Raw genomic sequence first — 19077 nt, forward strand, 5'->3', positions numbered from 1 at the left:
CACATGTGACATTACTGTACAACTTGAGAAAGGTGAGTTGTTTTCTGCTCCCGCCTGCCTAAAAGAAAAGCGTTTTTGGGATTAAATGGACTTTATTAGCTGCTGCAGTGTCGGATGAACTCAGAATAGACCCATTTCTCACCTTATTATTCTAAATCATGCAACGAAGAAGAAGAAATGCATAATAAATCCTGGGACAAAATCTGTCCACAAATACTGTACAGCATGTAGTCTGATGAACAAGACTTGTGTTATAGCTGACTTGGGCAGTGAAATGTTTTTTTAATTCATGTGGTCATAGTTGTCCACAACTCAAATCAGAATATAAGAAGAAATGTTTTATACCACCTCAAGAAGGCTTCCTATCAGAAAGGCAGGAAGGTATTTCAAATGTACAACTGCAGTACTTAAATCTAAGTAAAGTAATTTCCCTGACATTTTTGTGTTACTTTACTTTTAATAGACGCATGTAACAGGTTTTATACTTCCTGTGAGTATAATCCAATCAATCTTATTTTCATACTGTATATCCGTTGTGTAATTTGATAAATTGTGTTTATATTATATTTATATGTGATTTATATTCATAGCGGCAAGTGCTATGTAGCTCCACATAGGGGACACAGGAAGTGACATATAACACCTTCATGCGGCGTCGGAACCGCGTAGCAAATTCACAGCCGCACCGGCAGAGCTCCAGAATATGTAACTCGACCGGCTCACACGCGGACGCGCTTACAAGTGCGAGGGCCCGCCCAACGCTGCTTGCAGCTTTAATGTTTATTGGAACTTCGAGATGTTTCTACATGTTATAGCCTAATGTTGACAGACATGTTTCTGGATGGTGAAGAAATGATCTGTAGCCTTTAGTGCCAAAAGCTGCTCTGCTGCTCTGACAGAGATCACAGCTCTAACAGCGGACAGATGATGCAGCTGTGCAACACGTCATATTTAATGGATGTCGCTTTAAAAAGACTGCTCCGAGGAAAGGACATCTAATTTCGTTAAATGCCCGTTTCCTCGACTCCTCGACTCCTCTCTCCTCTCGTCTCCTCAAGCTCGCATCTCGGGTGGGAGGGACTAAAATGTGCCTCAAAGAGTCGAGGATCGAGGAGTCGAGGAGGTGGAAATTTGGGAAAGAGAAAGGCCCACAGACTGTATGGGGTTACCAGGGGGGAGGACAAGATGGCGGTGTGAGTGGTCACATAACTTGCGGGGTCTGAAATAGTAAACTTTTTTGTCCTAAACATTATCATTTAACGCTAAGCAACCAGGCAAATACGAACAAGGACCAACACAGGAACGCGGAATAAGTTCTGGAAAACAGAGAGGAAGTTAACGTTGTTGGACGAAATGGAAAAGAAACAAGCTAGCGCTAATTTGTTTACTGAACACAACTATAACCTGGCGGTGCAGAAGGTGGGTGAAGCAGACGAGACTGAGGAGATGGAAGTACAAGTACCCTGGTAAATGAACACATACCGCTGCCCAGCCCTGACCCCAAAAAAATCAAGACGAAATGTACAAAAGGACACGAGAAAGAAATTAGCAATGAAAACATTTTTGAAGCTATCCAAGCAGTACTTAGCAGATTTGACGAACAAGATAAGTGTCTGAAACGTTTTGAACTTCGCATAGAAGCCAACTCACAAGCTGTAAAAGAAAACAAAGAAGAAATTGAAAAACTTAAGGGACAAATTGAGGTAATGAAAAAAGAATACTGCTTCTTGAGAGAACTGAGCCAGGAAAATGCAAGATACAAGAGAAGATGGAATCTGGAAAAATGAAGACACCAAGGAAGTTGTGGTCGGACTCCTAACCAGGGTGATTCCGGTGGCGGTGGATAAACTCAGAGAAATGGTTGACACGGTTCATCGCCTGGGAAGGAAAAATGATGCTGCAAATAACAAAATGCCAAGGCCCATCATCATCCAGTTTGCAACATGGACAGCCAGGAACGATATCTGGAGGAAATCCAAAGAAGCAAGGGTGTGCAAAGAGCTGAATATCCATTTCAGGGAGGACTTCTCCAAAGAAGATTGTGAGGCCCGTGCAAAGTTATGGCCAAAAGTCCAAGAAGCCAGACACAATGGTAAAAAAGCTTTCTTGAAAGAGGGGTATGCAATAATTGATGGACAGCAAATTGAGCCCTGATGCATGGACATGGAGATGTGTCTTAAAGCTGAGGTAACCTGTAAATGGTCGAGATAGTCAAAAAGTATTTGGTTGTTGCTATAAAACTGTTATGTAGGACAACAAACTCATTCCTGCGCTAATTAATGTTAACTAGCGCATTCAAAGAAGAAGGTTAACCGGAGAGCAGTATAGATGTCTGTTTCATTTATATCCTTAAATGTTAGAGGTTTAAAAAATATTGTTAAACGCAAGGCCATTTTTTTATTTTGTAAAGAACAAAAGGCAAATTTAATTTTTTTGCAGGAGACTCATTCAGGAATAGCAGATGAGAAATTTTGGAAACAACAGTGGGGAGATGACATTTTTTTTCTCATGGAACTTCTCACTCAGCAGGAGTAATGGTGCTAATGAATAGAGTTCCAGGCAAGGTAATTGAGCACAAAAGTGACACAGATGGACATTGGCTTATGGTGATAGTGGAGATATTTGATCAGAAATTGATCTTACTGAACGTATATGGTTACAACAATAGAATCAAAAATAGAGTCACTTTGGAAAGACTAGGCTTACTCATAAATGAATGGAAAACTATTTATGAAACTTATATTAGGAGGTGATTTCAACATAGCACCTAAATCATGGCTAGACAGAACACCAAAAAGAGGACAACAACCTGAATTGAATGACACACTGGCTAACCTCTGTTTGACATCACTAACAGTTGATTACTGGAGGATGTCTAACCCCACCTCCCAAAAATACACATGGGTAAATCCTTCAGATTATAACCAATGTTCTAGATTAGACGACTGGCTGATTTCTCAGATAATGTGCAAAGATGTCTTAAAATGCAAAATTTCAGCAGCACCTCTTACTGACCATTATATAATTAGTTTGCAGATATCACAGCAAACACGATTATCAGAAAATATCTGGAAATTTAACAATAACTTATTATTGGATAATAGCTTTTGTAAACAAGTTAAAATACTTTATCAAAGTGTTAATGAGCTTGATATGTCAAGTATGAATAAATGGGAATGGTTCAAATACGAAATCAAACAATTAGCAATTGAAAAAGGGAAAAAATAGCAGTAATAAGAAAATGCAAACAAAAAGAATTGATTAGTAAAATAAATATGTTATGTAGTAATCAGAGGATAGCAGCTGAAGAAGATGCTGAACTACGTACCTTACAAACTCAGCTGGATGACATGTATTTGGAAAGAGCTAATGGTGCATTTGTACGTTCAAGAGCAAGATGGCTTGAACAGGGAGAGAAGAATACATCATACTTTTTCGGACTAGAAAAACAAAGACAAAGCAAAAAAAGAATAAATAAACTGAAGAAAAATGATATTATTATTGAAGATCCAAATCAGATACATCAAGAAATATGGAAGTTCTATAATAATCTTTACAAATCAAATTTCAAAAGAGTAGAATGTGATCTTCTTTTTGAAACAATAAAGATAAACATAAAAACACTGGATCAGGAGGATAAGGAGTATTTAGATGAAGACCTAACAATAAAAGAAATTGAAAAGGCACTAAAACAGATGAAAAATGGTAAATCCCCAGGAATTGACGGGTTAACATCAGAATTCTATAAACATTTCTGGAATGATATTAAAGAACTGCTATACAAAGCCCTTTCAGAGTGTATAAGAAAAGGTAGTTTATCTCCTACAATGAAAACAGGATTGATGACCCTTCTTCTTAAACCCAATAAGGACGTTCTGAAACTTGATAACTGGAGACCAATAACTCTTCTATGCAATGATTACAAACTGTTAGCTGTGGTGTATGCAAATTGACTTAAACAGGTTCTTGCCAAATTGGTTGATGAGTTTCAGTCAGCTTTCATCAAAGGTAGGCATATTCATAATAATGTGAGACTAATATTGGATATGCTTGACTACCAATCTCTCCTAGAATCGGACAGTCTCTTTTTATTTATTGATTTTTTTAAAGCCTTTGATTCCATAGAACATGCCGTTTTTAAACTTTGGATTGGGAGATAAGTTTTGTAAAATTATTGAAATGTTCTACAATGATATAATCAGTTGTATTTCTTTGAATCCAGGACTGACCCCTAGAATAAAAGTGTCTCGAGGAATAAGACAAGGGTGTCCAATATCACCAAAACTCTTCATTTTAAGTACTCAGATATTGGCCTACCTAATTGTAAATCATCCAGAATTTAAAGGGATTAAGGTTTTTGAGTATGAATTTCGTTTAAGTCAATTTGCAGATGATACGCTATTCTTCTTAAAGGATAAGTCAATACTTGGGAAAGCTTTAAACATAATCTCTATCTTCTCCAGGGCATCAGGCTTAAATATAAATCTAAACAAATGTGAATTACTACCACTGTACCAGTGCTCAGACAAACATATATCATCCATCCCCGTTAAACATGAAGTTAAATACCTAGGCATAAACTTAATAAAAGAAAGAGAAAAAAGTAATATAAATGAAAAATTTGAAAATATGAAAAAAAATTTAATCATTGGCTGATGAGAGATCAATTTTTGGTCAAAATCTGCTGTCCAAATCTGAGGGTATCTCAAAATTGGTTTATCCATGCCAAGCTTTATATATCTCTCCCCAAAACATCAAAAAAGCGAATTCTGTAATATATAATTTTATATGGCGAAACAAAACGCACTATATAAAAAAATCACAACTGGTCACAGAAAATAACAAAGGAGGTCTGACAACACTAGACTTTGAATCCATGGTAGGAGTTTTTAGAATAAATCAAAGCCTTTATGTCACATACTGACTCAATTTGGTTTCATATCCCCAGAAACATATTTAAGAAAATGGGAGGGTTAGAATTTTTGCTAAAATGTGACTTTGAAGTTATTAAACTACCTGTGAAGGTGTCAGAATTCCACAAACAAGTACTATTCTACTGGAAGATGATATTTTCCCACAATTTTACTCCACATGGCTCCACCTTGTGGAACAACAGAACAATCACTATTAATAGGAAAACCTTATTTAACCCATTTTGGTAGGACAAAAATATTATTTTTGTAACAGACCTAATGGATGATAGTGAGTAAGATGCTTCAGTTTAATACATTTAAAGACAAATTCAAAATCCCGTGCTCATATAAGAAATAAGCAAAGCAAAATATGTAAAGTAATACCACTTCCTCTTGTGAACCTAATCCAAAACACGCTCTTACAATCAAACGTACAAGTAGTCTTGCCAGAATTAAAGATCAAATAAGCGATAGGAAGTGCAACAATAAAACTATTCGCAAAGCCTTCACCCATAAATTTTTTTATGATTATGCAAAAAAAGCTAATATTAAAACAATAGATAATCAACTAATAATCATAGATAAATATTTAAAATACCTGAAATAGCTGATTTCTCCAAAAATAAAAGAAATGCAATTTAAAATTATTAATGGGTATTATCCAGCCGCAGAAACATTGCGAAAAAGATTCACATTTGAGGTTGACCTATGTTGTTTCTGTCTGGTGGAGCCAGAGACTACTGAACATCTTTTCTTTTCGTGTCAAATTACGTACATTCATGTATGCAAGTGGAAGAAGCAAAAACCTATGTTAAATTGTTTCAGGAATGAATTAAAGAAATATTTATCTTCTCTACAAGTACTGTCGGATAAACACCAGCCAATGCAAAAATTGTGTCACACTATGCTGCAATATTTAGTATTTAATTAACGATAAACAGATACATATCACCTGGATTACCTCTGTTATAGGTCTGGAGTGATAACTGGTGTTCTCAGAACTCAATGTAACTTATCTGTAGTTATATACAAGCACCAATATGTCTACTCTCAGCTAAAACTTGAGATAGTTTTTGTTTTTGTTTTCTCTGGTTGTTTTTTGGAAAAGGGAAAAATCTACTATCTTTCGTAGGTGTAACAAGACTCAAAACTACAATGTATGACATAGTAAAGTTACGGTGACACGGAAGGAAGAGCTGAACAATAACTGTTGAATGAATGGAAATAATGTGCCTTGATTATAATTTCATAATTATCTATTTTTGTTTAAATTTTGTATTTTTTTTGTGTCCTAAATTGACCTAACCTAAATTTACTATCACTAGTATTGTTGTTATTATTTTTAGTGGAGCCTTGCTGTTCTCTTATGTTTGTTTGTATGGTTTTGAAGAATGCAAATAACTTCCTGACAAGATTTTGTACAATTGTGAATCGTAAATAAAAAAATAAAATAAAAGTATGGGGTTACCAGGGGAAGCCCGGAAGCGAGAGAAACATCATGGCAAATCCGCCTATTAAGAGAAAAACAAAACAGTAAACAAACAAGCATCGACACCTACGCTGATGTCAAAATGGTTGAAAGTTTTCTTAACTTAACCCCTTAACGCCTAAATTTTTTTACAATAAAAAAATTTTAAAAATAATTTTCAGTTGCTTTCATGCTGATGTTAAATTAAGTGAAGATTGTTAATTTGTCTATAGAACATAGAAAAGATATAAATTCAGGTATGTGTAGGTATGATGCAAATTAGCGACAACAGCCATAAACAAGAAACCAGGGCTTGCAAAAGGTTCCTAGGTACGTATTGAATATGCACCAACAGGCATTGGGGGAATCCATGTGCTATCTTGGCTTGCAGTCTGCAAGGAAGAGGTGTGATGCGAATTTGCGACAATCGGCGTCAAGGGGTTAAGATGCTGCATAGAACACATTAAGTCAGGGAATGCAATGACCTTATGACATACTTAGTTTATTCAACTATTTATTTTAGTTTTTGCTTGATGATGCTATTTGACCAACAATAGTGTATTGATTAATTACAAATGTATATTGACATTATACCTCTCCTCCACTCTGTAGGACAAGAGCCTGCAGGACAAAAACATAAAATAAAAAGTGTGCAACCTGTTTCAGCATCGTCAAGGTAACGTGATAAAGTGTCAAAGTGCTGTCCCGTTCCTGTTTACAGCATTTTGAGCCCTCATAGCCTCTTGCACTCTGACACGGAGTGAACTCTGGTCGATCGGTTGATGTTGAGGAAAAGTGTGTTTTTTACGAAACTGAAAGCATTTGTCATTCATTTTGTAGTCGTGTTCCTATCGAATATTTCTTTAAGAACATGACTTTATATATTTATGAAAAATAAATATTATATTCTTTTATGAAAAGATTGATATTCTTTGTAAAGAAAAGCCTATATATTTGAACCTCTTAATCCTAGCCTATATGAAAAATGTTACATTCACAAATACAACATTTCAATATAAATCACATTATACTGAAATATATAAAGACTTAGGTTAACTATTTTTCTTTAATGCCTTTGTTGCTTGTTACATAGCTTAATCCCCCTGTGTATCCCGTTGTGTCAAAGCTATTATTCTGTTGTTTAATGTAGGCTAGTTTGTATTGGCTGAACATTTTCATATAAGATGAATACGATTCGATATGACAACCTTTGTATTGTCTCATCAGACAAGAGCATTTTTTTATTAAACACAATATAACCTTTGGGGTACATTGTAAACGTGTGAATAGTGACGTGACATGCAATGTTAGTGTAGTTTCGAAATAAAAAATCAGATGTTAACCAGCAAAGTCACACGGAAAGCAAATTGAAAGAAAGGTCCCCCATCGTGCAGCAAAGGGTGTTACACACCTTCAACAAGCCAGCATCGGTGCTGACTCGGCATTGGAAGGTTTAACAAACCACCACCACTCCGCCGCCATTGGTTTCGGATGGCACTCAATGTGGCGGACCCTCCGCATGAACGGGCAAACGGAGTGGAAGTAGGTAGGGAGAATGAGGAGAAAGCAGTTTCGGAAAGGCCCAGAGACTGCGGAACCTTGGCTGTGTGATAGTTGTACTGTGGGACCGTTTTAGCGTAACTCCATGATGGCATCTCTGGTGGAAGCACGTGTGCAGTCATCTGGTGAGTTTTTGTCCACTTCTGATTAACAGACTAAAGGTGTTCGCCGCTGTTTTTTTAATCTCACAGATTTACCTACTATCTAGCTAAATGACTTGACGTCCTGTTACGTTAATGGCCCGTAGCTAGTTTTGTGTAAGTCCTGGTTCTGTTAGGCAGGTAACGTTACTTAATGTGTAACGTAGATTAGTATTCGATGACGTTTTTGGTACAAAAATAAATGCAGCACCGTGGAGTAAAGTATTAAGTTAGCTATAAAACTGTACTTGTCACAGGACAAAAGAAAGCTAAATGCAATAACGCCATTGCTAATGTGTCCGTTGTGGGCTCTAGCGCTAGCTGCTGCTACACAACACTAATCTAAAACTGCGGAACCATTTCCACCAGAGTACACAAAATATCCAAGTGTGTAGCATATATAGATATATAAATGAGATATTGTACTGTTTAGTGCAAAGAAAATATTAGACGTCAATAGGGTTGACGAGGTAACGGTATGTCAGTCTTGGTATATAATGTTACACAACTATTATCAGTTACAGTGACCCTCAAAGGAATGAAAACAAAAAAGCTTTTTAGTTTATCATAACTCCACCATAAGTAGTGGTGAGCGCTGCTAGCCCAGCCAGCATATAATCATGTGTATTTCTTTGTGTGACGCTGGAGATGATGCAGAGCCTCAGTTGGGTGACAACGACCAGAGTGATTCTGACAGAGGGAGCAGTGACGAAAGATCAGATAATGGAGGAGAAAACGACAGAGGTGGCCATGGAGTGGGTAATGAGGAGGAGGCACAGGATGAAGATGGAGGAGAGGATGACAGTAAAAGTAACACTGGCTGGGCAGAGGCCATGGCAAAAATCTTGGGGAAGAAAACCCCTGAGAACAAAAGCAGCATCCTGGTGAAGAACAAAGAGCTGGAAAAGATAAAGGAGAAAGAAAGACAGGAGCAGCTGGAGAGACAGAAACAGGTAAGCATCGCTGACTGACAGCACTGTTGTTGTAAATGCTTGGTACCTAGTTGTTTATCACTCCACACCTTCTGAATCACCAGAAGCCACTTGGAAATTTGGCATGCAAGTGACCTACGGCAAGCTCAGGTATAAAACATATTATGTTGACCTCTACACATGCTTATCTCTCAGGTGAAAGCTCATTTCAGAGTCTAAAGGCATTATTGCAGTGTAATAACCTCAACAAGGTGGGTCTCCGACATTGACAGATTGTGCAGCGGTGTTGATGAGAGAGAGGGAGTGAGCGAGGTGTTGAGTGAACATGTGCTGTGTACAGCTCTGTATTAAATACGATTTTAAGTAGGCCTAGTTAAAAATTTTGAAAATCAGTATGTGTATGGGAAACACTAAATAGTAGATCAGCATAACATTTCTCATAATTGTAAGTAAGTCGTATCGAAGAAACTAGAATCAGTAATAATGGTCACTATTTTTAGGGTTCAGACCACAAACCCTATTGTGTTTGTGCTGGTTTATTAAGGCCCGAGCACAAAGCGTGTGAGATCCCTTTCTTTCTTTTTTCTGCAAAGTAACCTCAAGTTAACCTCAAGACCCCTACAGAGCAGCCCCCGGACAAAGTTTCACCTACATGTATGAAATTTCTGCAGTACATGTATCGTGTCCAGACGTACAAAAAAGCCTCATGGAGCCATTGCCTAAACCCAACAGGAAGTCGGACATTTTGGATGTAATGGTCATTTTTGGCAATTTACACACTTTGTACTTGTAAAGAACTCCTCCTAGGGATCAAGTCTGACTGACTTCAGATTTGTGCTGTGCAGTCCAAACCCATTGACGATTAAAAGTTGTACAAACGGTTATTACCAGTCTACCCGTTTGCCCGTGATGAGTCGTTAGGGGAAAATGATGATTCGCCATTAAACAGGAAGTTGTGATAACTTCAGTGTACATGCTAACTGCTGGGGAATTTTAACAAATGCAAAGTCACCACACATCTACCTAACCTGGAGCAATATGTTACAGTCCCCACTAGAATGCACAACAGACTGGACTTGTGCTATGGCAACATTCCAGATGCGTATATATCCAAACCTCGTCCTCCTATAGGTCGTTCTGACCACAAGGTTATTCTCTTGTTGCCAAAGTACAGGTCACAACTTAAAAGGGGAGCACCACTTAAAAATAATTAATGTTTGGAACGAAGAGACTTCAGAAACACTGAGAGGATGTTTCGAGTTGACTGATTGGGGCTTGTTTTTTGAGGATTGCGGGAATGATTTTAATTCACTGACTGATGTAATAACTTCTTACATCTTATTCTGTGAGGACGTGGTAACTCCAACGAAACAAACAACAATACATCCAAACAACAAGCACTGAGTCACCAAGGACATGAAAATCTGTCTGGTTTTAAAAAGGAAGGCTTTTTTAGAAGGTGACACACTCTGTGTGAGGGAGCTACAGAAAGAATGTAGAAGGAAGGCTAAGATGGCAAAAATTCACTACAAGGACAAAGTAGAACAAAAATTAACCTCTGGGAATGCGAGGGTGGCATGGCAGGGGTTAAACACCATGACCTTTGCAGAGCAGTTAAACAACTTGTTCAGCAGGTTCAACAACTGTAGCATACCAGCCAACTGGAATCCCCCCAGCCCCATCCTATTCCACCAGGCTCTCGTCATAGATGAGAAACTAGTGGCATCTGTCCTAAGTCGAGTGAACCCACACAAAACTTCTGGCCCTGACCGGCTCAAGGGCAGAGTGCTTAAAGATTGCTCCACCCAGCTAAGTGGAGTGTTCACCAAGCTCTTTCAGAGCCTCCTGGATTCAAGCTGGTGTGAGTCAACCAGTGGAAAGAGTCAACCATCATCCCGATTCCTAAAAAGACACATGCCAAGGACCCCACGGATTTTAGGCCAGTTGCCCTGACATTGCTACTCTGCAAAAAGAAAGAGTGGTAGGTTACCTACCACTCTTTCCAGTTTTGTGACAGGAAGACTGGACCCACTCCAGTTTGCTTATAAAGCCAAACGTGGAGTGGAGGATGCAACTCTAACTCTCTTGTTAGAGTGACCAGACAGCTAGACTCATTACACACTCACACAACGGTTTTATTTATGGACTTTTCATCTGCTTTTAACACTGTACACATATATACACTTCTGCAACATCTAGTCAAGATTCAGGTTCACCCAATACTGATTTTATGGATTAAGAATTTTTTACAGGATAGACCACAACAAGTGCCTGTGAACGGTTTTAATTCTAAGAAACTGCTTTTAAATACTGGGCTCCCCCAAGGATGTGTTTTATCTCCTGCTCTTTTTTCTGTTTACACAAACAATATATCTTGTAACAAGGATGGAATGTTTCTTTTCAAGTATGCTGATGATATGGCCTTGGTAGGCCACTTGTCTGATAATAAAGCACTGTCTGATTACCACCAGACAATTAATAATCTGGTCACAACATTCAAAGAAATTTCCCTGGACCTTTAACATCGATAAAACCAAGGAGCTGTGCTGTCAGAACAGGGGCACTAAGAATACACAGCAAATGTTTCAACCCCTCAGCATCAATGGTCAGCCAGTTGAACAATGTTTTTAAATATTTTGGGACAGAGATGGACACATCTGTCTTTTTCACAGCATGCAGAAACTGTGTATAAGAAAGCCCAGCAGTGTTTACACCTGCTGAGGAAACTTAGAGATTTTAGTGTGAGCTGCGGTCACTCATTGAATCCATACTCACTTTTAATATCGCAGCCTGGTATAATGCCCTCACTCAAGAAAAAATATATATTAAAAAATCCTTCATTCCCACGGCCATTACTATTCTGAACAACCACATATAGAACATATCACAGTTTTGTATTCTGCATGTCTGTACAACTACGATGTTTCGATGCACATAATGCAAGTCGATGTATTTACGTAACCGATTATGTCGACGAATTGCCCCAACTCTAGTTACCAGGTGCTCTTAGCGTCACATAGGGGACACAGGAAGTGCCGTTGAAGTCCACGGTGCAGCATCCGAAGCGTGGCAAATTCAGAGCTGCACCGCCCAACGCTGCTTGCAGTTTAATTATCATTCCCATTCGATGGCATTTTTGGGGTACTTGGCATGCATGAAAAGTTTGTGAAATTTGGCACACATGTCCAAAGTGGTGAAAATAGCCTTCTGATGTTCATCTTGTGCACAGGTGTGCAAAAATGGCCCGATAGCACCCCCTAACAATTTTCAAAACGAAAGCCCCCACCTTTCTGTTTGGCCTACATTAACCAAATTCTCCCATGCAGCTGAGGGCTTCATTTTTTTCCCCCTTAATATTCAAATCTCAAATTGAAAGATCGAATATTGGGGTCCAGCTCTTAAAGTGTTGTCAAGAATTGTAGAATTCAGCAGGAGAATCGTCTGGCCCAGGGGCTTTATTATTCATCATACGTTTGGAAGTTTTTATAAAAGTATCTAAATTAGGGCTGGGCACGTTATCGCGTTAATGCATTAATTAATGTAAATATTGTACAAGCTGCATGGAGGAATGGATGCAGGCAGGGGGACTGCTTGATGATGGACATGCTAAGTGTGAGGATGTATTGTATGTGTCCAACAGGTTAACAAGAAGCGAGCGTGGGAGATGATGTGCAGGGAGAAGCCTGACATAGTGAACGACCGTGAGACTGAAAAAGCTCTACAGAGAATTGCTACCAGGTGCCTATACTTTTTTGTAGGAGGCTTTAATAGTCTCAGAAACAAGTGTCATTCCTGATTACGTGTACTTTCTGCTCAGAGGGGTGGTGCAGCTGTTCAACGCTGTGAGGAAACACCAGAAGACAATCGATGCCAAGGTGAAGGAAGTTGGTGGCTCAGAGAGGAAAAAGGCCAAGTTTCTGTCGGGTGTCTCTAAGAAAGACTTCATTGATGTGCTGAGAAGGACCGAGGGAGGCAGGGGAGTCTGCGGCAACACTGAAAAGGATGCTGTAAGTTGAATGACCTCTTCTCTTCTGTTTTATTCTGTTTTAGTGAGGTGGATCCCAAAAATTGAATCAAGGCTTCATGACGATAACAGAAGGATCAGATGCTCTGTTATGGACCTGTGCTGCTGCTTCTCACTGCCTTATTGCTCTTTAACTCATGCATGTGCCTTCAGTTGTCTTGTACACCAAACCAGTGAGAGAAAAAACACATTTGCTGTTTTATTTTGCAGAACTTCAAACAGAATCAATACTTTTCATGACTCTAACAAAATGTGATTTTACAGAGTGCTCTTATGGTTTCACTGTTGCTTCAAGAAAGCATTTATAAGACTCAGAACTAGACACACTCACTGAACCTCATGCGCAGTACAGAAAGTTAGTGTGTAGAAGTGTAACTTTGTGTGTGTGTGTGCGCACGCAGACTGCTGCAGCAGAGGAGAAGCCCGCCTGGAGCGTCCTCAGAGATGATTTCATGATGGGAGCCACCATGAAAGACTGGGACAAAGACAGTGACCGAGAGGAGGCTGATACACACTTAGCGGGGGGGGGGCATTCAGAGTGACACCATCCATACACCCCCCAAGGGGCTGTGATGCCTTCAGGGACAGTCTGCGGAATAGAACAGCACCAGGAAATGAACACATGGGAAAGTAATTAACCAGATGAAGTGTGTGGACTGCATAAGGAGAATTAATCTGGAAATTGTCTTTTACTGATCGTTCACACAAGGAAACCTAGTATGTCACATTCTGATGTGTTGCTGAATAAACAAGGGAAAGGCTGTAAAACATGCTGTGAAGAATTAACCTGTGAAATAAGCTGTAACAGATATTGAGGAAGCCCATGCTGCTGCTCACTCCTTCCTTCCATCATGGAATCAGCATTCATTTGGTGACTTTTCTATAAATAGGAATCTTTGGTAACACACTATGTGAATAAACAGCCAGTTCATGGATTGCCTTCACTACTCCAGTGTTTCCAATTCATGATTTATTTGTGGTAGCCCGCCACAATAGACGCTTAACCGCCTCATACTGTTTTTTTTTTTGGTTTTTTTACTATTACAAAAAATGGGTAGAATCGCCTAGATTCACTCAGCGCATCATTTTGCTCGCTTGGTTTCTCACAAACAAGTCTGTTAATAACCCCTCCTCTTTGTGCACAATGTCATTCAAACATGATCTTGTGCTGGAGGAAGGATTGTTAAAATCATGAACACCGCTGCACAAATTCCTCAAAGACTTACGCATTTAAGTTAACTTTGATAAGTTAGTCTTTCCAGTCTTAACACAGTGCTATCAATCTCCAAAACCTACCTTCAGATAAGTTATTAGCAAGCATGAAACGGGAGCTATGTTAATGTTGTTAGCACGCCGCACATACAGGGGTGTGAAAGTGGTCGCCCCCTTCCTGATTTTTGGGTATGTTACACTGAAATGTTTCTGACAAGCAAATTGAAATATAAGATAAAAGTACAAAATGCAGTATTTATTATTTATGGGAGCGAAAAAAATCCAAACGTACATGGCCCTGTGTGAAAAAGTGATTGCAATAAATGGCAATGAGTCTTCCAGCGGTGTTGAGGGATTTTGGCCCACTCATCTTTGCAGAATTGTTCATATTGTTCATATTATTCAGCCACATTGGAACCTTAACCGCTTTAAGGTCATGCCACAACATCTCAATCGGATTCAGGTCAGGACTAGAACTAGGCCACTCCAAAGTCTTCATTTTGTTTTTCTTACACCATTCAGAGGTGGACTTGATAGTATGTTTGGATCATTGTCCTGTTGCAGAACCCAAGTGCGCTTCAGATTGAAGTCTTAAACGGATGGCTGGACATTCTCCTTCGGGAGTTTTTGGTAGACAGACAGCAAGTCTTCCAGGTCCCGAAGCAGCAAAACAGCCCCAGTCCCCCACACCACTACCACCACCATATTTTACAGTTGGTATGATGTTCCTTTTACACCAGATGTAACTGTACATACACCTTCCAAAAAGTTCAACTTGTCTCGTCAGTCCACAGAGTATTTTCCCAAAAGTCTGAGGGATCATCCAGATGTTTTCTGGCAAAATTGAGATGAACCTTTATGTTCTTTTTGCTCAGCAGTGGTTTCCGTCTTGGAGCTCTGCCATGCAGGCCATTTTAGCCCAGTCTCTTTCTTATGGTGGAGTCATGAACACTGACCTTAACTGAGGCAAGTGTATGTTGTGGGTTCTTTGTAACCTCTTTAATGAATCGTCACTGCGCTCTTTTGGTCAGCTGGCCACTCCATGTTTTCGCCATTTGTGGATAATGGCTCTCCCTGTGGTTCATTGGAGTCCCAAAGCTTTAGAAATGGCTTTATAACCTTTCCCAGACTGATAAATATCTATTTCTCACCCACGCCAGTTACCCAGACCTGGGTGTGGCTAGAGAAATTGAACTCTGCTTTCCAAAGATGTGATAAACCACAGTTGATTTATGTTTTAACGGGGGGGCAATCACTTTTTCACACCTCTGTAGCGGCAAGTCAACATCTACAGGCTCACTGTCATTCTGTGGAAAACACTCTGGGGTCTTTCTGTAGACTGGACTTGTCTGGTCATTGAATGTCTTAACCTCTCAGCATGGTCTGTCTCACAGTGTAGTGTTAGGTGGGGATCTCTTCATGGTCTCTGTAGAGAGGAGGAAGAATTACAGCAACCGGTAAATCTTTGAATGAACATAGGTGTGTGTGTGTGTGTGTGTGTGTTAACACTGACTTGGAAAAAATACAAGCCTGTCCTTTTAAAGCAGTGGTTCCCAACCTTTGGGACCTCCACAAGAGTCTAGGTGCGGCTCGAGGTTTTTACCTGCTAAAGGGAGTTTCCTCGCCACTGTGGCAAAATGCTTGCTTATGATGGGAATTGTTGGGCCTCTGTAAACATTACAAAGAGTACGGTCTAGACCTGCTCTATGAAAAGTACAGTGAGTAAACATTGGTGCTCTATAAATAAAAAATGTTATTGAAACAAAACTTCTTAACTGTGTTTATTTTTGATTCAGCCCTCTCATCTGGTGTTTTCTTATGAAAACACAAATTATTTAATATTTTTTTATCTTTATCCCTCTAACAATTAAAGTTCAGTGAGCAGAACTGAATTGTTGTTTTGACAGTTTTTGAAAATTGTTCCTGTCACAGTACTTAACATTTGAAAAGTATATTTATAGAATTAGACACCTAACATAATTTGTAATGGAAGGTTTGAACATCTACACCTCCAAGATATCTTGTGACAGAGTTCATCCAGCTTGTGTGCAGAGCTTTGCTCCAAACTTAAAATCCCAGTCCTGTGTGTTCCTCCTGTCTGCTGCTACAGCACTTTTCTTGTGTGGAACAGGTGGTGGTGGGGGGCACATCTGTCTGTGTGTCCTGATTTAGTGACACCATCTGGTTTGCAGCAGCCTCTGGATGCAGAGGCAGAGAGCAGCTGTCAGGCCTGATGGATGGCTGGCTTTGGTGGAGCAGAGCGCAGAGGGCCGGCACTAGGATTTGGCAAATAATGAAAAAAAGGGATTTTTTGAGGGGTGTGACCATAAATCAAGTGGGCACACAGCAGGTTCAGAGTGTGTGGGACTACACAGAGGAGACAAGGGAGGAGTAGGACGTAGTGTTCAGTAATCACCAGGATCAGATGAAGGGAGGAAACACCCTGATCCAAGGACTTTGCTAATTCGCCATTGTGTCGCTTGTCGTGGACTTCCTGGCCCCAACCCACATAGTCCAGCTAAATCCTGTTTCAGACACTCTTCCACACCAGTCTCATCAGATCAGTCTGGTTGGTCTGATTCTGCTACATACAGCCAATCAGCATTCAACCTGATGCTTAAGATCTTGTCAGTGTTGGAACCTTAATGAAGGGCCTCATTACCTGAAATCTCTCAATGGCACCACATCAAAACATGATGGTGTCATTTTGTTTGCATTCAGATCCACCCAGGAGTGTTTGTTAGCACTTTGAGCTCAGCAACCGGAACAATGGAAAGAAAGAGGGACAACATTGGCTCATTAGAGATTAGCCTATATTTTTTGGAGGAGGACCCCAAAATGTTATTTGGATTATTAAAGTGCAGCCCACTCTCTTCTTTCAGCTTTATCAAACAGTATTTATATGGTCTTTATATGATCCCTTCATTAGTATGCTATGTTGAATGTTGTCCTTTATTGTAATGGCAAGAAAGTGAACTCAGTAAAACAGGCTTCAACTTATGTAGAACACACGTTTCTGTGACTTCATGGAGCACACAGATGATATATGCAAATACATAAAATAACTTTAAAATAAATTAAACTAATTACTGGATGGTGAGGTAGTTACTGTGTACATGTCCGGCTTTAGGACCCCGCGTCCCAGCGCACTATGGGCCAATGGGCCGTTACCCGTGGCAGCGATGTCCCAGTGGGCACAGGGAGCGCTCCTATTTACAAGAAATTGTCTCGTAGCGTGGAATTGAAGGGGTCCCCTTCTTCGACAGCCAGGACCTCATTATGAAGCGGGCGGACGTGGTTACCTCAGTCCCTTAGAAATCTACTGCAAGCGGGTCCGCTTGGCACGCGCAAAATACCAGCCATTCCCTAACTGTGGGCTATGAAGACTCGTAAAATGCTCTGCAGTCGCATCGAAGGCAAACTACGAGCTGTGTTCTGAAGTACTTTTGAAGGAATAGCCTACATTATTATCGTGTAATCAGACTTTGTATGGAGTTTTTATTTCAGCCAAACTTGAAAACGTTCGCAACTGTGGGCCCTGCTGAACGCCAGGACCGCAGTTGGCTTCTAATGTTTTTTTAAACACCTTTGCGATCTGTCTGGATAATTAAAGGCACAGCAGAGCACTGTCGGAGCACGGGCCAGTGTCGGGTGAAGTGCTGCTGGAGAGCTCTCGGGATACTCGCACGATGATCCCTCAGTTCTTTTGAACTCTCCTGTTTTCCTAAAAAGATTTCAGATCCGTTTGATGGCCGCACGTCCACCTCCTGCAACACTTCGGCTGCACCTTTATGCATTCTCGCTGTGCCTTCCGTCTGCAGAGAGGAGATCCGAGGATCCCTTCTGACCGAATAACGGGTTTCTTTTTGTGTCGAGACAGTTGAATGGATTTTCAGGCACACTTTGCTGAAACTGGGGAATTTGAACCATACGATATTCAGTTAACTGTTCGGGGCCACTTGGCCCGTGTGCGTAAATGTTCTTCACTTCGACTGCTGCACAAAAAATGCGTCTGCCTGGCGATATTTAAATCGCCTCGGAGAGTATTTTCCTGAATCTGTTTTTAGTTAGAATTTGGAAGACGCCGGAGGAGAAGATGAACCTGTGTGTCGTCCGTGTTCTCCTCACTTTGGATTTAGCCACCGTGGCCCTCAGTTTGTCCACATGCAGTACGTTGGACATGGAGCAGTTCAAAAAGAAGCGCATCGAGGCCATCCGAGGGCAGATCCTGAGCAAGCTGAAGCTCACCAGTCCCCCGGAGGACTTTCCCGATTCCGAGGAGGTGTCCCGTGAGATTGTCGCCATTTACAACAGCACCAGGGACCTGCTGCAGGAGAAGGCGAACGAACGGGCGGCGACGTGCGAGCGGCAGCGCTCCGAGGAGGAGTATTACGCTAAGGAGGTGCACAAGGTCGACATGCAGCCCTTCTTCCCGTCAGAGAGTAAGTGTGTGTGTGTGTGTGCGCGCGCGCGCCTTCCTCAAGCGTGTGTTTCTCCCATGATGCCCCACAAGTTAATTGAGTGTGAAGCTCAAATAGTGGTTGTACGTGGTGACGTGTGTTTGGGATTGTCTTAGAAAACCAGCCCCGTCATGCCCTGCTGGAGGAGCGCAGGGGAAACGGACAGAGGATGAGTCCGAGCTGAGCTCCTGTGTGCAGAGTGCAGGGTCATCAGCACAGACAGTCAGAGCTGGGGAGTGTAGAGGCAGCCTTATTACCCTGACCATGGCTGGATCCCCCACTCCACCACCAAGAGCACCATTGTGGCCCTGTGGTTTCTGGGTGTCAATCACTTTGTTAACACCCTGACTATTTAGCAGTAGACTACA

General features: G+C 40.6%; 2 protein-coding genes across 2 annotated transcripts in view; both read left to right on the top strand.

Annotated features, from left to right (window-relative positions):
- Positions 1-7790: 7790 nt before the first annotated feature.
- rrp15 (ribosomal RNA processing 15 homolog) lies at positions 7791-13984 on the top strand. The gene is made up of 5 exons (XM_038710300.1): positions 7791-8066; positions 8730-9034; positions 12654-12751; positions 12831-13020; positions 13439-13984. The coding sequence occupies exons 1-5, from the start codon at positions 8027-8029 to the stop codon at positions 13577-13579; spliced, it is 774 nt and encodes a 257-aa protein (XP_038566228.1). The 5' UTR covers positions 7791-8026; the 3' UTR covers positions 13580-13984.
- A 3429-nt stretch (positions 13985-17413) lies between these two features.
- The window catches only part of tgfb2 (transforming growth factor, beta 2), a 143464-nt gene continuing 141800 nt past the window's right edge, over positions 17414-19077 (top strand). Inside the window, exon 1 of the mRNA XM_038710299.1 lies at positions 17414-18691. Coding sequence (XP_038566227.1) covers positions 18346-18691 — 346 coding nt within the window. The 5' untranslated portion in view covers positions 17414-18345. The remainder of the gene's footprint in view (positions 18692-19077) is intronic.

The sequence above is a fragment of the Micropterus salmoides genome, unplaced genomic scaffold, assembly GCF_014851395.1.
Source record: "Micropterus salmoides isolate LMB-PRFRI ecotype aquatic unplaced genomic scaffold, ASM1485139v1 Ms_hic_scaffold_11, whole genome shotgun sequence".
Lineage (NCBI taxonomy): Eukaryota > Metazoa > Chordata > Actinopteri > Centrarchiformes > Centrarchidae > Micropterus > Micropterus salmoides.

Coding starts and splice junctions, on each gene's coding strand:
- rrp15 (XM_038710300.1), top strand. CDS start 8,027: ATGATGGCATCTCTGGTGGAAGCACGTGTGCAGTCATCTG. Junction 8,067..8,729: donor AGCACGTGTGCAGTCATCTG/GTGAGTTTTTGT, acceptor GTGACGCTGGAG/ATGATGCAGAGCCTCAGTTG. Junction 12,752..12,830: donor CTACAGAGAATTGCTACCAG/GTGCCTATACTT, acceptor CTTTCTGCTCAG/AGGGGTGGTGCAGCTGTTCA.